Genomic DNA, 14871 nt, shown 5'->3' on the forward strand with positions numbered 1-14871 from the left:
GATTAGATTGACTAGTTTTCCATGAGTATGGTTTCAGTGTGTTTGCCCTCTGATGCCCTCTTGCAACACCTACTGTCTTACTTGGGTTTCTCTTACCTTGGATGAGGGGTATCTCCTCACCGCTGCCCTTCCTCACCTTCATTGTGGGATAGCTCCTCTAGGCCCTCCTGCACCCGTGCAGCCACCAAGACAATAGTAGTTGTACAAATCCACCTCTGTTGGCTCTGATTCTAGGGTTGCCACAACCATTCCATGACCTAAGAGGAAACCAATACTTTATTGCTGTCAGGCAGCAAAAAAAGAGGCAGAACCAGGAGAGAATTCAAGACTTCTCAAGATTCTTTTTAGAATACCACCGCAAGTATGGAAGGTCATCAGGTCTGCAGTACACTGAACCTCCCTTGGAAGTAGCCAGACAATGTTTGATTCACTGCATGTTGAGAGTTGTTTTTGCCCTTTTGATGCTCTGTAGTTGGCAGCTGATTGACAAACTTTATAGCCGCCAACTCAACCAAGAGATTTATAGATTATTACTCACCTCCACCACAATATCTTTTGCAAGTCTCTTTCTGATTCAACCCTCTCCTGACTTCAAGTCTACTTCCCTTTAGTGTCTTTTTGTTAAGGCATAATTTTATTTCCCAAATAGGTGATAAAGTTTTCAGGGTCATGCTGACACTGTGTTTGGCAAAGGAGGGGCACAATGACTATAATATTTAAACAAGAGTAGAGACAGGGGTATGAAATATACGGTGTGGGGAGTCAATAATTATGTAATATATTTGTATGTGACACGTTGTAACTAGATTTCTTAAGGTTATCATTTTAAACTGCACACAAATATCCAATCACAGTGTTGTATACCAAGAATGAACATAGTGTTGTAGGCCAATTATACTTCAAAAACAAACAAAAACAAACTCATGGAAAAAAATGATCAGATTTATGGTTATCAGAGGTTGGGATTTGGGGGGAAGGAGGAATTGGATCAGCCTAGAGATGCTAGATTCTGAACACTGTAAAAGAGAATTACATGGAGACAGCTGGCAGCTATTCTATTTGTCTGCTCATTTCTGTCTCCATTGACTTTTCAGTCCCATGGAAGTCAGAAACACCTGCATGTCAGAGAATTAAATGCATGATTCTGAGATTTTCTTGGATACCTAAATCCCAAAGGCAGTATAAGACATAATTCAAAGGGATGGATCTATGAACTTTGCAAGAAAGGAAATTGTTTTTCAGTGTAGACAGTAGTTATTGGCAGGTATTAAGAGTGCAAAATAGTAACAAAGGGATGGGAAAGGATGTGAGGCATGGCTCCTTTTCCCCCTGCCAGGACTCTGTATCTAGGCCAGTGAGGTAGGAGTACTTGACAGTGGCCACTTTGAGTCCAGCACCCTCTCAAGAACAAGCTTCCTGACTTCCAGTCAGGAGTCCTTACAACCTGGGGGAAGGGAGCAGCACCCCAGAAGGGGCATGGGCTATGTTCCACCCCAGGCTGCTTGGTTCCTGCCCACCGTGCACCTCAGTAGCTCAGGGTAGTAGTCTTATGGGACTGGGCTAAACCTATTCTTTAAAAGGTATTTGACTTTTTAAATGCAATAGGCAGAATTGATATGATTATAACTGATATGAAATGCTGATTGGAATATTTGTTATTTCTAAACTCTCTGCTGAATTTGAAAAGCAACACACAAATCTGGATGTGGGCACTCATTCAGATGACACCATTTGTTGTTCAATACCAAGCAAGAGATGGAGAAATGGCTCCAGGCCTGAAGTCATCCTTCATTTTCCTTCACTCTTCCTGCAAAAGGTTTCATCCACCCTGGCCTTTAATATGCAAAAGTGTGTCTGTCTCAGAAGGTGGAGTCTCTTTCTTTTCATGAAGCATACTTTTTATTTTAACCACACTGAATTGGTGAAGTTTTCTCCAGGAACCATTGCTTTTTGTTGGCTTTAGGTCACTGCTTTCTCATTCATACACATTCACTTGCCTTCAAATTGTATGGACCTGTACAGGATTGCTAGCCTTTTAAACTGTCATACGGGGACTTTAAAAACTACTATTTCTATCACGATTATTCCTTAATCTAAAAAAGATATAGACTTTGTGTTGAATAAATTCACAAATTGTTCTTATTTTTCTGATTTTGCTGTAAGCCACCAACCTATACTGGGGCATCGTGCGCCTAGCATAAGAGTTACAAGGGTGAGAATGTCTCTCCTTGGAAAGTGCCAGATGGGTTCTAAAATATTAAAACACCTGGCTGATTTTTCTTACAGGTTTTTGCATTCATGTCATAAAAATCACATAGCTTAAGGTTAGAATAGTCATAAAAATCACCAGGACTCAAAGGGTTTCTAAGGAATTTTTCACTGGGCAGGAACAATGCATATCCCTAATGCAGATTTTGGTGACCAAACTGGAATTTTGTCCTTTCTTCTCCATTCCAGGTACATGGCCATCATCCACCCCCTCCAACCCAGGTTGTCGGCCACAGCCACCAAGGTGGTCATCTGTGTCATCTGGATCCTGGCTCTCCTCCTGGCCTTCCCCCAGGGCTACTATTCAACCACAGAGACCATGCCCAACAGAGTGGTGTGCATGATCGAATGGCCAGAGCATCCCAACAAGATTTATGAGAAAGTGTGAGTAGAGATGACTCCCAGCGCCTTCTTTGCCTTCTCTTGTTCCTTCTTTCTTTCCATGTTCTTTTGTTGATCAGGATTTAATTTGTATCTGTAAGTATTTCTCACAACCACTCTGATTTCAGGTTGGTATGTCCATAGTTATGAGGGAACTATTATGTCCCCAATACTATTCTGGACTTTGAATGAAAAGTTTTATAGTATAAGACCTGGGTCATTTGGGTGCACTTCCATATTCTTCCTGCCAATGAACCAAATGAATGGTAAAAAACCAGTTACTTTGCCCTGCCAATGTCTGCATTCCTTTGCCTTGAAGTCTCTTCTTCACCTATAGAATGCCACTTTGCCTTCTTGCACAGCATGCCAGAGAGTGAGGGAATTAACACCAACCCTTACTCCCAGCAGTTCTCAAAAAATGACTGACGGGAGTTGGCATATGAACACGCCAGCTCCCTCACCCTTCAGGTGGGATGTCTCTGTGGGGTGTGTGTTTACTGTGTTCAGGGTTTCCTCTTACAATTAAGCTCCAGTCACCCTGGTGATAGCTGGCTCAGTGACACAGCCTTTGATATCCATTCCCTACTGTCGTTTCTCCTTCCAAATAAGTCATTTGCACTTGAATATTTATCTCAAGATCTGTATCTGGGGAAAACTAAACCAAAACACCTACCTTCCAGGATTTTTCAGCTGGAAAAAATACCCATGCATGTGAAATGCATGGAAGGCAAGGCTAGCACATTGAGACCATACGAGTTACAGGTCCCCAACAGGCAGACCTACTTCTCTTCCAGGGACTTGACTGGCCACATTTAGGGTTTTCTGAAGCTATTCTGGCATATTTTTCTGAGAGTTCTTATCTTAGAGGCAACATTAAAATGGTCTTTTCTTTGTTTTGTTCCAAGTGAGCAGCAATATGACATATATATTACACCAGTTTTCTGAACTCAAAGCACATTGATAATGTGATTCCTTTTGAAAGACCTCTATAATTTTCCAACCTTGGGTTTGTTAAGGGAATTGTAAAAGACCACTGGTTAGGATCCAGAAGATCTGGATTTAATTACAAGATTGCCAGTTAACTAGCTATGTGACCCTGGGCAAGATCACAGTCTTCCCTGGTTGTTAAATGGAGCATAATAAGGCACTCCTTCCAGTAAACAATCATTTTGAACAGCAAACAAGAGAATATATTCTCACTTTGTAAGCTATTCAGTGCCATATGAAAAATATTTTTATTGAAACAAATTCATTAGATAGTATAATCATTATAGACCTTTGAACTTCTTAAGTGGTAAAATGAAACACTGTACCTGTTGGCCCCCTATATTGAGGGTCCAAAAGCCTGTTGCACAGAGTCACACTGCTGCACCTGTTCCATGGAACACTGCAATGTGGCTTACCAGAAAGCAATATGTAAGGCTCAGACTTTGCCTTCCAGACACAGACAGTGGGATTTAACTGATCAAGCGGTGGGAGGATTAACACTCAGCCTAGGAGGTAGTGAACATTTTTCTTTCAAGTGAAACTACAAGCCTGAGCAGAGTCACAGCAGGAGAAAGAGCATAGCTTTACAAGCTGTTCAGGACCCATGAACATGTTCAAGCCAGAAGGTTCCCTCAAAGGTGGGGTGGCCCTCTGAAATAAAGCTCTTTATATAAACTGCTTCAGAAATTGCCATCAACTTCATGAACTGGAGTTCAGTTCTTAGCTCTTGTGATCTTTTCAAAGTCTGATCACACCTTTCTTCAGCTTTTTGTTTCAAATAAGCACAGTTCTTCTGTCTTCTAACAAATTCGAATTTTAACTTAGAAATAAAGGTTTCTTTTCTCATAGACGTCTATGACCTCATCCAAGAAACGGTAGTGTTTAGTGTTTCACCTTTAAACACTTTGCTGTTTTATGCTTACTAATGCTGCGATTCATGGGGTCACAAAGAGTTGGACACGACTGAGTGACTGAACTGAACTGAACTGAATGAATAGGAAGTCCCTCTGAGACTCAACGTTTTAGGCTGTCTTTTCAAGTTACCTTTCAAGAATTTAGGGTAACTGCTATTGGACTTATGGTTAGGTTTGCTGCTATTGTTTGTTTTATAATTTTAACCTAAAATATGAGGCTAGATTAAGAGAATCTGATTTTATCTATTCAAGATGTATAAAAATGTTTACAGATGCAGTAACAAGTTGAAAGAGTCCATATTTGCCATGCACATATTGTCTTACAAACATAAGTGTAAGCTTTATGCCAGCCTATTTTGTTTTTGTCAGTATCTGCCATAATGCATTATGATATATTTTAGGCAACTTAAATTTTACCAGTTCTAAACTAAGCACATAGTTATATTCTTTTCTCTTCTATTAAAACTAATGATTGCAATTTCCACAATACATGATAATTCCAAATCTGAAACCTGAAGGAAACTTTGCTTTGAGACAAAGTAATAATTAGGGTAATAGCATAGGCTCCAGTTAAATGAGGGATCAACTCCCAGCTACATAACTCTCAAACTGAGTCATAATGATCAAGTTATTCAAGCTTCTAAGACTAATAGTATAGTCCATATAGAGGTGTTGACAGAACTAATTAAGATACGTGCTTAGCTAGTGCCACGCACATTGCGAAGAGTCTAGTGAATGTTATCTACTGCAGTTAGCATCACTCATTGATCTGAGTACATGTCATTGGCAGATGGTGGGCAGACTGGCAGCAGACAGTGTGGTGGGCAAATGTTTAGGCCCATTTGTCTGATGAATAACTTCTGCCAGATAATTATACTAAAAGATTTTGTGAAAATCTTAGTTTGCTACATTTGCCTTCTGGCTGCATGGTTAACCTCTAACCCTGATCATTTATCATTTAGACTCTTATTAATACATGGATTACATTAAACACTTTTAAAGAAAAATAACCCAATAAAAGAATAGGCAAAAGTGTTGAACATGTGCCTCACAAAAAGAGATATCTAAATGACCAATTAATTTATAAGGAGGCACAAAACTTCAATTGTCACCAGTGAAATGCAAATTAAAACCATAATGAAACCTTCCTGCCTACTCATTAGACTCACAAATGTTCAGAAGTCTGACTAAGCTAAGCATTTAGAACTTTTGGTGAAGAACCTATTGTAGACTGCTAGAAGCGTATGGCAACCCACTCCAGTATTCTTGCCTAGAGAATCCTGTGGACGGAGGAGTCTGGTAGGCTGCTGTCCATAGGGTTGCACGGAGTTGGACATGACTGAGGCGACTGAGTGTGCATGAATGCATTGGAGAAGGAAATGGCAACCCACTCCAGTATTCTTGCCTGTTGAATTCCAGGGATGGAGGAGCCTGATGGGCTGCACAGAGTCGGATATGACTGAAGCGACTTAGCAGCAGGAGCAGCACAAGCATACATTGATAAAACCACATTGGAAAACATTTTGTGGTATTTAGAAAAGAAGAAACTATTAATTCCATAAATAGGTAGTAATACTACAACGTCAAGCAAAGAAGTAGTCACCATGAAAATGAAGACTATGATTATCTCTCAAGGGAAGGAAAGGAATGTGATCAAGAAGGGACACATGGAAGTGCTTCTGAGGAAATGGCATATTTCTTCAGTTCAGTGATAGGTAGTAGCATGAGTGTTTGCTTTAAAATTACTCATAATACCAGGAAGTTTGGTTTATGCACTTTTTCTGGAGGTATGTTTCATTTTTAAAAATATTTATTCATTTGGCAGCATAAATCTTTAGTTGCAGCATGCAGGATCTTTAGTTGCAGCATGCGGGATCTTTAGTTGCAGCATGCAAACTCTTAGTTGCAGCATGTGAGATCTAGTTCCCTGACCAGGGATTGAACCTGGGCCCCCTGCACTGGAATCATAGGAGTCTCAGCCATTGGAACACAAAGGAAGTCCTATGGAAGTATGCTTCATTTTTATTTAACTTAAAATTGAATGCTATTCAAAGGCGGTTGCTTTTACAAACTCTCAAGAAACTGCTTCGATGGGGATAATCCCAAAATGTCCTCTATAAGAAATTTCTTCTAAGGTGTGGGGCTTTTCCTGGGAGTGATAATCATAGGTACTCATCTCTGGATAAGCCAAAGTGTCAATGGGCCTACCTCATTCTCATGTTTACTTGCATTTTGCCTTGCTGACTCCTATGTTGCAGAGACTTGGAATTTTTCCAATTGGTCTAAGGGTTTTAAGACAAATTATTGAGCTCGGAGGGATGTGACAATGTTAATAAGAGAACAAGCCCATAGGCTCTCCATAGTACTCATCCCCTGCTGCTATTATTCATAAGTACATACATCTGGATTACAAAATGTTGCACATAAACTTGGTTAATCGTCTTTGGAAATCATTTAAAACTTTACGAGTAAATTACAGAGTATGGTGAAAATTCTAACAATTTCTTTAATCACCCGTATTCCCATTATTTATAAAGGCTCAAACATTTTGATGAATTTCCATCCAGGGAATTATTGCTCTTAGTTTCTTTTGAAGTGTCTTGTGTACATACCGGTCAACACAAATAAAGATTGTTGCCATTTTTGTAACACAAATTAAGATTATTATGTGTATTGTTCTGTACCTTTTTATTTAACTTAATACATCTTAGACATCTTTCCATAAGAGTTCATAAAGAGCTTCTAAATGGCCAATATCCATAGGATCATAGGAAAAGCAAGAGAGTTCCAGAAAAACTACTTCTGCTTCATTGACTATGCTAAAGCCTTTGACTGTGTGGATCACAACAAACCGTGGAAAATTCTTCAAGAGATGGGAATCTCAGACTACCTCACCTGCTTCCTGAGAAACCTGTATGCAGGTCAAGAAGCAATAGTTACAACATGACAGGAACTGGTTCCAAATTGGGAAAGGGGTATGTCAAGGCTGCATATTGTCACCCTGCTTATTTACCTTATATACAAAATACATCATGTGACATTCTGGGCTGGATGGAGCACAAGCTGGAATCAAGATTGCTGGGAAAATATCAATAACCTCAGACATGCAGATGACACCTCTTTAATGGCAGAAAGAGAAAAATGAAAGTGGAAGTGAAGTCGCTCAGTCGTGTCTGACTCTTTGTGACCCCATGGACTGTAGCCTACCAGGTTCCCCTGTCCATGGGATTTTCCAGGCAAGAATACTGGAGTGGGTTGTTATTTCCTGGAACTAAAAATCCTCTCGATGAAGGTAAAAGAGGAGAGTGAAAAAGCTGGCTTAAAACTCAACATTCACAAAACAAAGATCATGGCATCCAGTCTCCTCACTTCCTGGCAAAAGATGGGGAAACAATGGAAACAGTGATACACTTTATTTTCTTGGGCTCCAAAATCACTGCAGGCAGTGCCTACAGCCATGAAATTAAAAGATGCTTGCTTCTTGGAAGAAAAGCTATGGCAAACCTAGACAGTGCATTAAAAACCAGAGATTTTTTTTTTTGCTGACAGAGGTCCATATTGTCAAAGCTGTGGTTTTTCCAGTAGTCATATATCAATGTGAGAGTTGGACCATAAAGATGGCTGAGCACCAAAGAATTGATGCTTTTGAACTGTGGTGTTGGAGAAGACTCTTTAGAGCCCCTTGGACAGCAGGGAGACCAAAAAAGTCAATCTTAAAGGAAATCAATCCTGAATATTTACTGGAAGGACTGATGCTGAAGCTGAAGCTCCAATACTTTGGCCACCTGATGCGAAGAACTGACTCATTTGAAAAGACCTTGATGCTGGGAAAGATTGAAGGCAGGAGGAGAAGGGGATGACAGAGGAGGATGAGATGGTTGGATGGAATCACTGACTTGGTGAAGGACAGGGAGGCCTGGCATGCTGCAGTTCATGGGGTTGCAAAGAGTCGGACATGACTGAGTGACTGAACTGAACTGAAAGTTAAAAATGCATGTTTCTTATTAGGAGTGGGGTTGAATTTTTTCATAATTTTTATATTTATCTTATATTCTGCTTAATTCATTTACCATATCATAAAAAATTTCCTATTATTTTCATGTGTCATTAAACATGTTTCTACAATTTGATGTGAATATATGTGTGTGTGCATTTGTAAATAATAGTTTTGTTAGCTAAACTGCTATGAAAATTGATTACTCCAGTGGCTTCTCGTAGCTGACTAGTAAGATAAAACATCAAACTTCATAAGTATGCTGCTTCTAGCTATATCCTTAGATACCTGCAGGGACAGGTTTAATGTCCTCTGCCATCACTGTTTATGTCTACAATCTGCAACTACAGACTGCTGTTCAAACATTCTAACATTCATGAAAGTGAAGACTTGGGCTTATTATTAATGCAATATTGTCATAGTTTACAATTGATTCCTGCCATAATTTTAGCAAGTTGGTAGCTGTGGCCCCTCTAGTGAAACTGTGATACTATGTAGGAACTTCTATAATGATGGAGTGATTGGTGAGGAAGAAGAATTGCATGGGTAACCAAAAGTGATTCTTCTTGGTGGAGAAAAAAAGCATATTAAAAAGAAAAGAAAGTATAAAGATGAGATATTTGGCTTTGCAAAATGCAGATTCAGTAATTTTCAAAGTTATTTGGACCCAAGCACACTCTTGAGGATGCTATACAGACTGTCGAGTTGCCGTGGTCCTGTAGGGTTACAGGCAATACTCCTGAGGACAAGGAAGATGAATGAGGACTCTTCATCAGAGGGTCAGCAACATAGCCAAGAAATAAGGATGACAAATGAGAAATATACCCCCACAGAATGAGATTTAGATAGCCCGGGGAATCTCAGCTTCCCTGAATCATTTATAATATTGGTTATATGTCATTTTCTGTTAATTAAATTTCTTAACACATAACTTTGTGGTAAAGCTTTAGCATGAAGTAAGATGTGGCTATTCTGGATTCCATATATCATCAATAGTTCTGGAAAGGGAAGCTATGTCAGAAAACAGCATCACTCAATGACTCTAATTCCCTGAAGATTTTGTGGAAATGTATATGAATGTGGATATATTAACCCTAATATAATTCTCTGTTAGAACCAATGATAACAGAAGACTGTCTTCACTTATAGCATTTGGTCTTTTGTATGTCATGACTCATCATCTTACCTGACATTTTTATTTTTATACGTATTCTTTACTTTCATTAACAATATTGAAAATTAAAAATCAACTAATTGATAGAGAATAAAAAGGAAAGAAAGAATACTGGAAAAAGTACCTGTGGTGTTACTCCCTGATTTTCCACATTCTTGTGAAATAATGTGAAAAAAAAAAAAAATAGCTTCTTTGCCAAGCTACTCAAGTTCTCAGCCAAAAGGGTGTCAGCATATTTGTGCTTCCAGGATTGTTTATTCTAGCTGCTATAATTAATCTCCTCCCTGACACCCACTACATTTATACAGCCATACAGCACAGCATTCCTGGTGTTGTCACCAATGTTGATGGAAAGCAGTTAATTCAATAATGAATAGTGCATTGACATTTTAGGGGGAAAGAGTTGCATGAAAACAAGCCTTTAACTCTGACTCCCAGAAAAAAAAAGCTACAGAAGGAGGAGAAAAAGAAGCCTACATTAATGTAGAAACTAGAAAGGCTGTCATAAAACTGCCACAAATTTCACTATTGGTAGACAGTGCACAGATAGAGACAAAGAGGATGCAGCAGCCACCACGGACAGTCAGGGGCAATCCATGTGGCAATCCCTGATCAGGAGGTGAAAGCGCCCCTGAGAAAGATGGGACCACCTAGTCTGGGATTCTTTGGTGCTGTCACAATAAGTTTCAGAGGCTGCTGAACTTACTGGGAAAGAGAAAGCAAAACCAGGCCTAAATGCATATTAGAGTGTAAGATAAAATGCACTATTTTCTGCAAACCTGTAAATAATCACACTGCTGCAGCTTGAGAAAAGAGGAATGAAAATACTGCTAAAAAGTTACATTGATAAAAGGCAATAGAATCAAAATCTGTGCAGTTTCTTTTAAATACCTCGTAAGCTCTTAATGAGTTCAGAACCATATGGACAACTTGTTAATTTCTATGATCTAAATGTAAAATGTAAGATCCAAAAATAAACAGTCAGCTTAATTTCATTACAAACTATAGATATAAGATTCACACCAAATATTCAAAATTGTGTTAAAATAGCAATGTTTTATTTTCTGAGCATGACTTTTCCAGCAAATAAGGTTAGTAAGTTATCAGGAAATTGTTATTTTATTTTATTGAATTAATTGGTCAAAGGGAAGTATTATATATTTGCCTCAATAAATGACAAAAATAATATTTATTAAAGAAAAATAGCTTATCTCAGCAATAATCTTTGAGAAAATTAAAGTGAATAACACTTCTTCTTTATAACAAAGACAAAACTCAGAAAATTAAGAAATAGATATTCTATGAAGAAAATTTAAAAATCATCGGATTTTAGACTTTTGTTGTTGTTCAGTCCCTCAGTCATGTCCAACTCTTTGTGACTCCATGGACTGTAGCACCCCAGTCCTCCCTGTCCTTCCCTGTCTGCTGGAGTTTGCTCAAACTCATGTCGATTGAATCAATGATGTCATCCAGCCATCTCATCCTCTGTCATCCCCTTCTCCTCCTGTCCTCAGTCTTTCGAAGCATCAGGGTCTTTTCCAATGAGTCGGCTCTTCACATCAGGTGCCCAAAGTATTGGAGCTTCAGCTTCAGCATCAGTCCTTCCAATGAATATTCAGGACTGATTTCCTTTAGGATGGACTGGTTGGATTTCCTTGCAGTCCAAGGGACTCTCAAAAGTCTTGTCCAACACCAAGGTTCAGAAGCATCAATTCTTCGGTGCTCATCCTTCTTTATGGTCCAATTCTCACATCCAAACATGACTACTGGAAAAACCATAGCTTTGACTACATGGATTTTTATCAGCAAAATAATATCTCTGCTTTTTAATATGCTGTCTAGGTTTGTCATAGCTTTTCTTCTAAGGAGCAAGTATCTTTTAATTTCATGGCTGCAGTCACCATCTGTGGTGATTTTGGAGCCCCCCAAAATAAAGTCTCTCACTGTTTCCATTGTTTCCCCATCTATCTACCATGAAGTGATGGGACCAGATGTCTTCATTTTTTGAATGTTGAATTTTAAGCTAGCTTTTTCATTCTTCTCTTTCACCTTCATCAAGAGGTTCTTTAGTCCCTCTTCACTTTCTGCTGTTAAGGTGGTGTCATCTGCATATCTAAGGTTATTGCTATTTCTCCCAGCAATCTTACTTTCAGCTTCTGCTTCATCCAGCCTGGCATTTCGAATGATGTACTGTGCATATAAGTTAAATAAGCAGGGTAACAATATACAGCCTTGATGTACTCCTTTCCCAATTTGGAACCAGTCCCTTGTTCCATGTCTGGTTCTAACTGTTGCTTCTTGACCTGTATACAGGTTTCAAGGAGGCAAGTAAGGTGGTCTGGTTGGTGACATTGGTAACTTCCATATATCCTTACAACAATCCTAAGAGGTAACGAATACTCCTATTATTTTTGTCTAGAAGTATGAAACAATGAAACACTTATTCAAACTCACAGGTTAGTGAATGCTGCTGCTGCTGCTAAGTTGTGTCAGTCGTGTCCGACTCTGTGCGACCCCATAGACAGCAGCCCACCAAGCTCCCCCGTCCCTGGGATTCTCCAGGCAAGAACACTGGAGTGGATTGCCATTTCCTTCTCCAATCCATGAAAGTGAAAAGTGAAAGTGAAGTCGCTCAGTCATGTCTGACTCTTAGTGACCCCATGGACTGCAGCCTACCAGGCTCCTCCGTCCACCGGATTTTCCAGGCAAGAGCACTGGAGTGGGTCGCCAGTGCCTTCTCCAGGTTAGTGAATAGAAGAGCCAAAATTGAAGGTCTGGTCTTCTGTCCTCTAGAGTTAAAAGTTTTCCTCCCTAAACCAAGAGATGACTCTAGACAGCTCATCATCTTCCTGAGCCAGGTAAAAATGCTATTGTACGGTGGGTAATTCAATAATTTCTAAAGTTCTGAGTTAGAAATATTGTAAAGTGTAGTCATAACTGGCCCAACGGATGAGTAATTTTTGAAAGTCCAAGCGAATAGCCATTTCTGAGTATATCAATGATGAGTGCTCAGAGGAAAAGATGATAGTGTATGTGTATATGAGTGTGTTTTTATGCATGTGCTCTGTGTGCCTTTGGGGAATTTAGCTGTTTTCTCAAGATAGAGTTACCGACTACTGCATTTTTCTTCCTCATCTCATACAAAAAGACATTCAGTGTTTTAGCCATTTGAAATATGCCTTATGCTCCTATAAATATTTATGCTATTAGAAAGAAATAATCCCATTTTGATTTCTAAATTCAGTAAGGATTATCTTTGTCTCAATCCTGAAACGTGAGTAATAGGTTGAGGAGTAATTACTTTCTCTAGTGCTGTGATCTGCGGACAGATCGGCTTAACTACTTCAAAACCAACTTCCGTCACAAATATAGAAAACAAACTAATGGTTACCAAAGGGGAGAGGGAAGGGGGAAAGGATAAATTAGACGTATGGGGCTAACAGATATGAATTACTATATGTACAAACTACTATATAATAGATAAGCAACAAGGATCTATTGTATAGAGCAGGGACTATGGCCATTATCTATGGTAATAATTTATAATGGAGTATAAAATATTCTAAAGCTACTGAATCATTATGCTCTACCCCTGAAGCTAGTATAATATCGTAAATCAACACTACTTTAATAAGTAGATTGATAAATAGAGAAGGACACCAACTTCTCACGACCTGCTCCGCACTTTGTATTGTAATAACCTGCCTGAGGTGACACAACTGCTTAGGAAATGTAAAAATTTCATACTCTTTGGATATATACCCAGAAGTGGATTGCTACTTGTATTTCGTTTGAGGAAGCTCCATACTGTTTTCCACAGTGGCTGCACCAATATGCATCCCCACCAATGGTGCACAGGAGTTTTTCTCCACATCCTCTCCAACACTTGCTATTTCCTGCCTTTTTGATGCCAGTTACTCTAATGGGCATTAGGTGTTATCTCACTGTGGTTTTGACTTGCATTTCCCTGATGATTATTGATGCTGAGCATCGTTTCGTATGGCTGTTGGCCAGCTGTATGTCTTCCTTGAAAAAAATGTCTATTTAGGTCCTCTGGCCATTTTTAAATCACATTTTTTACACTGAGTGCTCCTTATATATTTTTGATATTAACCCCTTGATGGGTATATGATTTGTAAGTATTTTATCTTGTTTGGTAAGGCCTCAAGCAAAGACAGGATTTTGATGCTTTAATGCATTTGTTAGAGAGTTCGTGGGCGTATGATTCAATGTTCATGTAAAGTGAACATAAACATTGAATCATACGCCCACGAATTTTGCCTTCTTTTCCCCATAATAATCCTGAGAATCTTCAGGATTTGTTACTAAATAGATTAAAAATATGGTAGGTAGTGTAAGAACTACAAAAAAAGAACTCTCACTAAGAAGCTATAGGAGACAAGTCATGGTGCTAAACATTTTGCACACAGTATGAGTATCAGACTGAAGCCAAAGAATATTTATGGTTTGAAAAGCATATAGAGTGACTATTTGCTTTTTTGATGCTCAAAGAGGACCCTCAGTTCCCCTGAATACATCCCGACTAGGGCGCTGGTTGCATCTCTGTGCTACCTCCATGATTTGGGAGGTGGCATAGATGGTGTAATTGGAACATATTGGAGCAGAACGTGGGAAAGCAAACCAATTGGAGCAGAACATAGAAAAGCAAACCAAGATGTCTTTGGACATTTTGCCTAGAAAAAGAGTCTTCATAGAGAGGAAAATAATAAAGTGAAGGTAAAGGGAAACTAAGAGAAATGAAAATCATATTAATTTGAATGACATTAAGTTTTTGTCGAGTTCTTATATGAGCCAGGCATTATGCTAAGCACTTTAAACGAATAATCTCGGTTCTTTCCTCCTTGGTGGTGGTCAGGGGCCTTCCTTGGCTGATCTAAGGAGCCCTTCTCACTCCTAGTTGGGAACATTTCCCTGCTCTAATAATAGTAGTCTCACCAATAGAGCAGTGGTTCACTTGCTATCAGGAGGCCCAGGTTAAAATTCAGACTTTCCAGAAGGGGCAATGCAGTAGATGTGGATGACTTTCCAATCTGAGTTGGTTGATATGAGTTTGATTATTGGAGGAAAGAGAGATGAACATAGAGCTGCGATCAAAAAAAAAAAAAAAAAATGGACATAATAATGAGAAAGAA

At 39.1% G+C, this 14871-nt stretch overlaps 1 protein-coding gene across 1 annotated transcript in view; it reads left to right on the forward strand.

Annotated features, from left to right (window-relative positions):
• TACR1 (tachykinin receptor 1) overlaps nucleotides 1-14871 on the forward strand; it is a 177026-nt gene that overhangs the window by 104341 nt on the left and 57814 nt on the right. Inside the window, exon 2 of the mRNA XM_010829693.1 lies at nucleotides 2458-2652. Coding sequence (XP_010827995.1) covers nucleotides 2458-2652 — 195 coding nt within the window. The remainder of the gene's footprint in view (nucleotides 1-2457; nucleotides 2653-14871) is intronic.

Source organism: Bison bison, unplaced genomic scaffold, assembly GCF_000754665.1.
Source record: "Bison bison bison isolate TAMUID 2011002044 unplaced genomic scaffold, Bison_UMD1.0 scf7180017864508, whole genome shotgun sequence".
Taxonomy (NCBI): domain Eukaryota; kingdom Metazoa; phylum Chordata; class Mammalia; order Artiodactyla; family Bovidae; genus Bison; species Bison bison.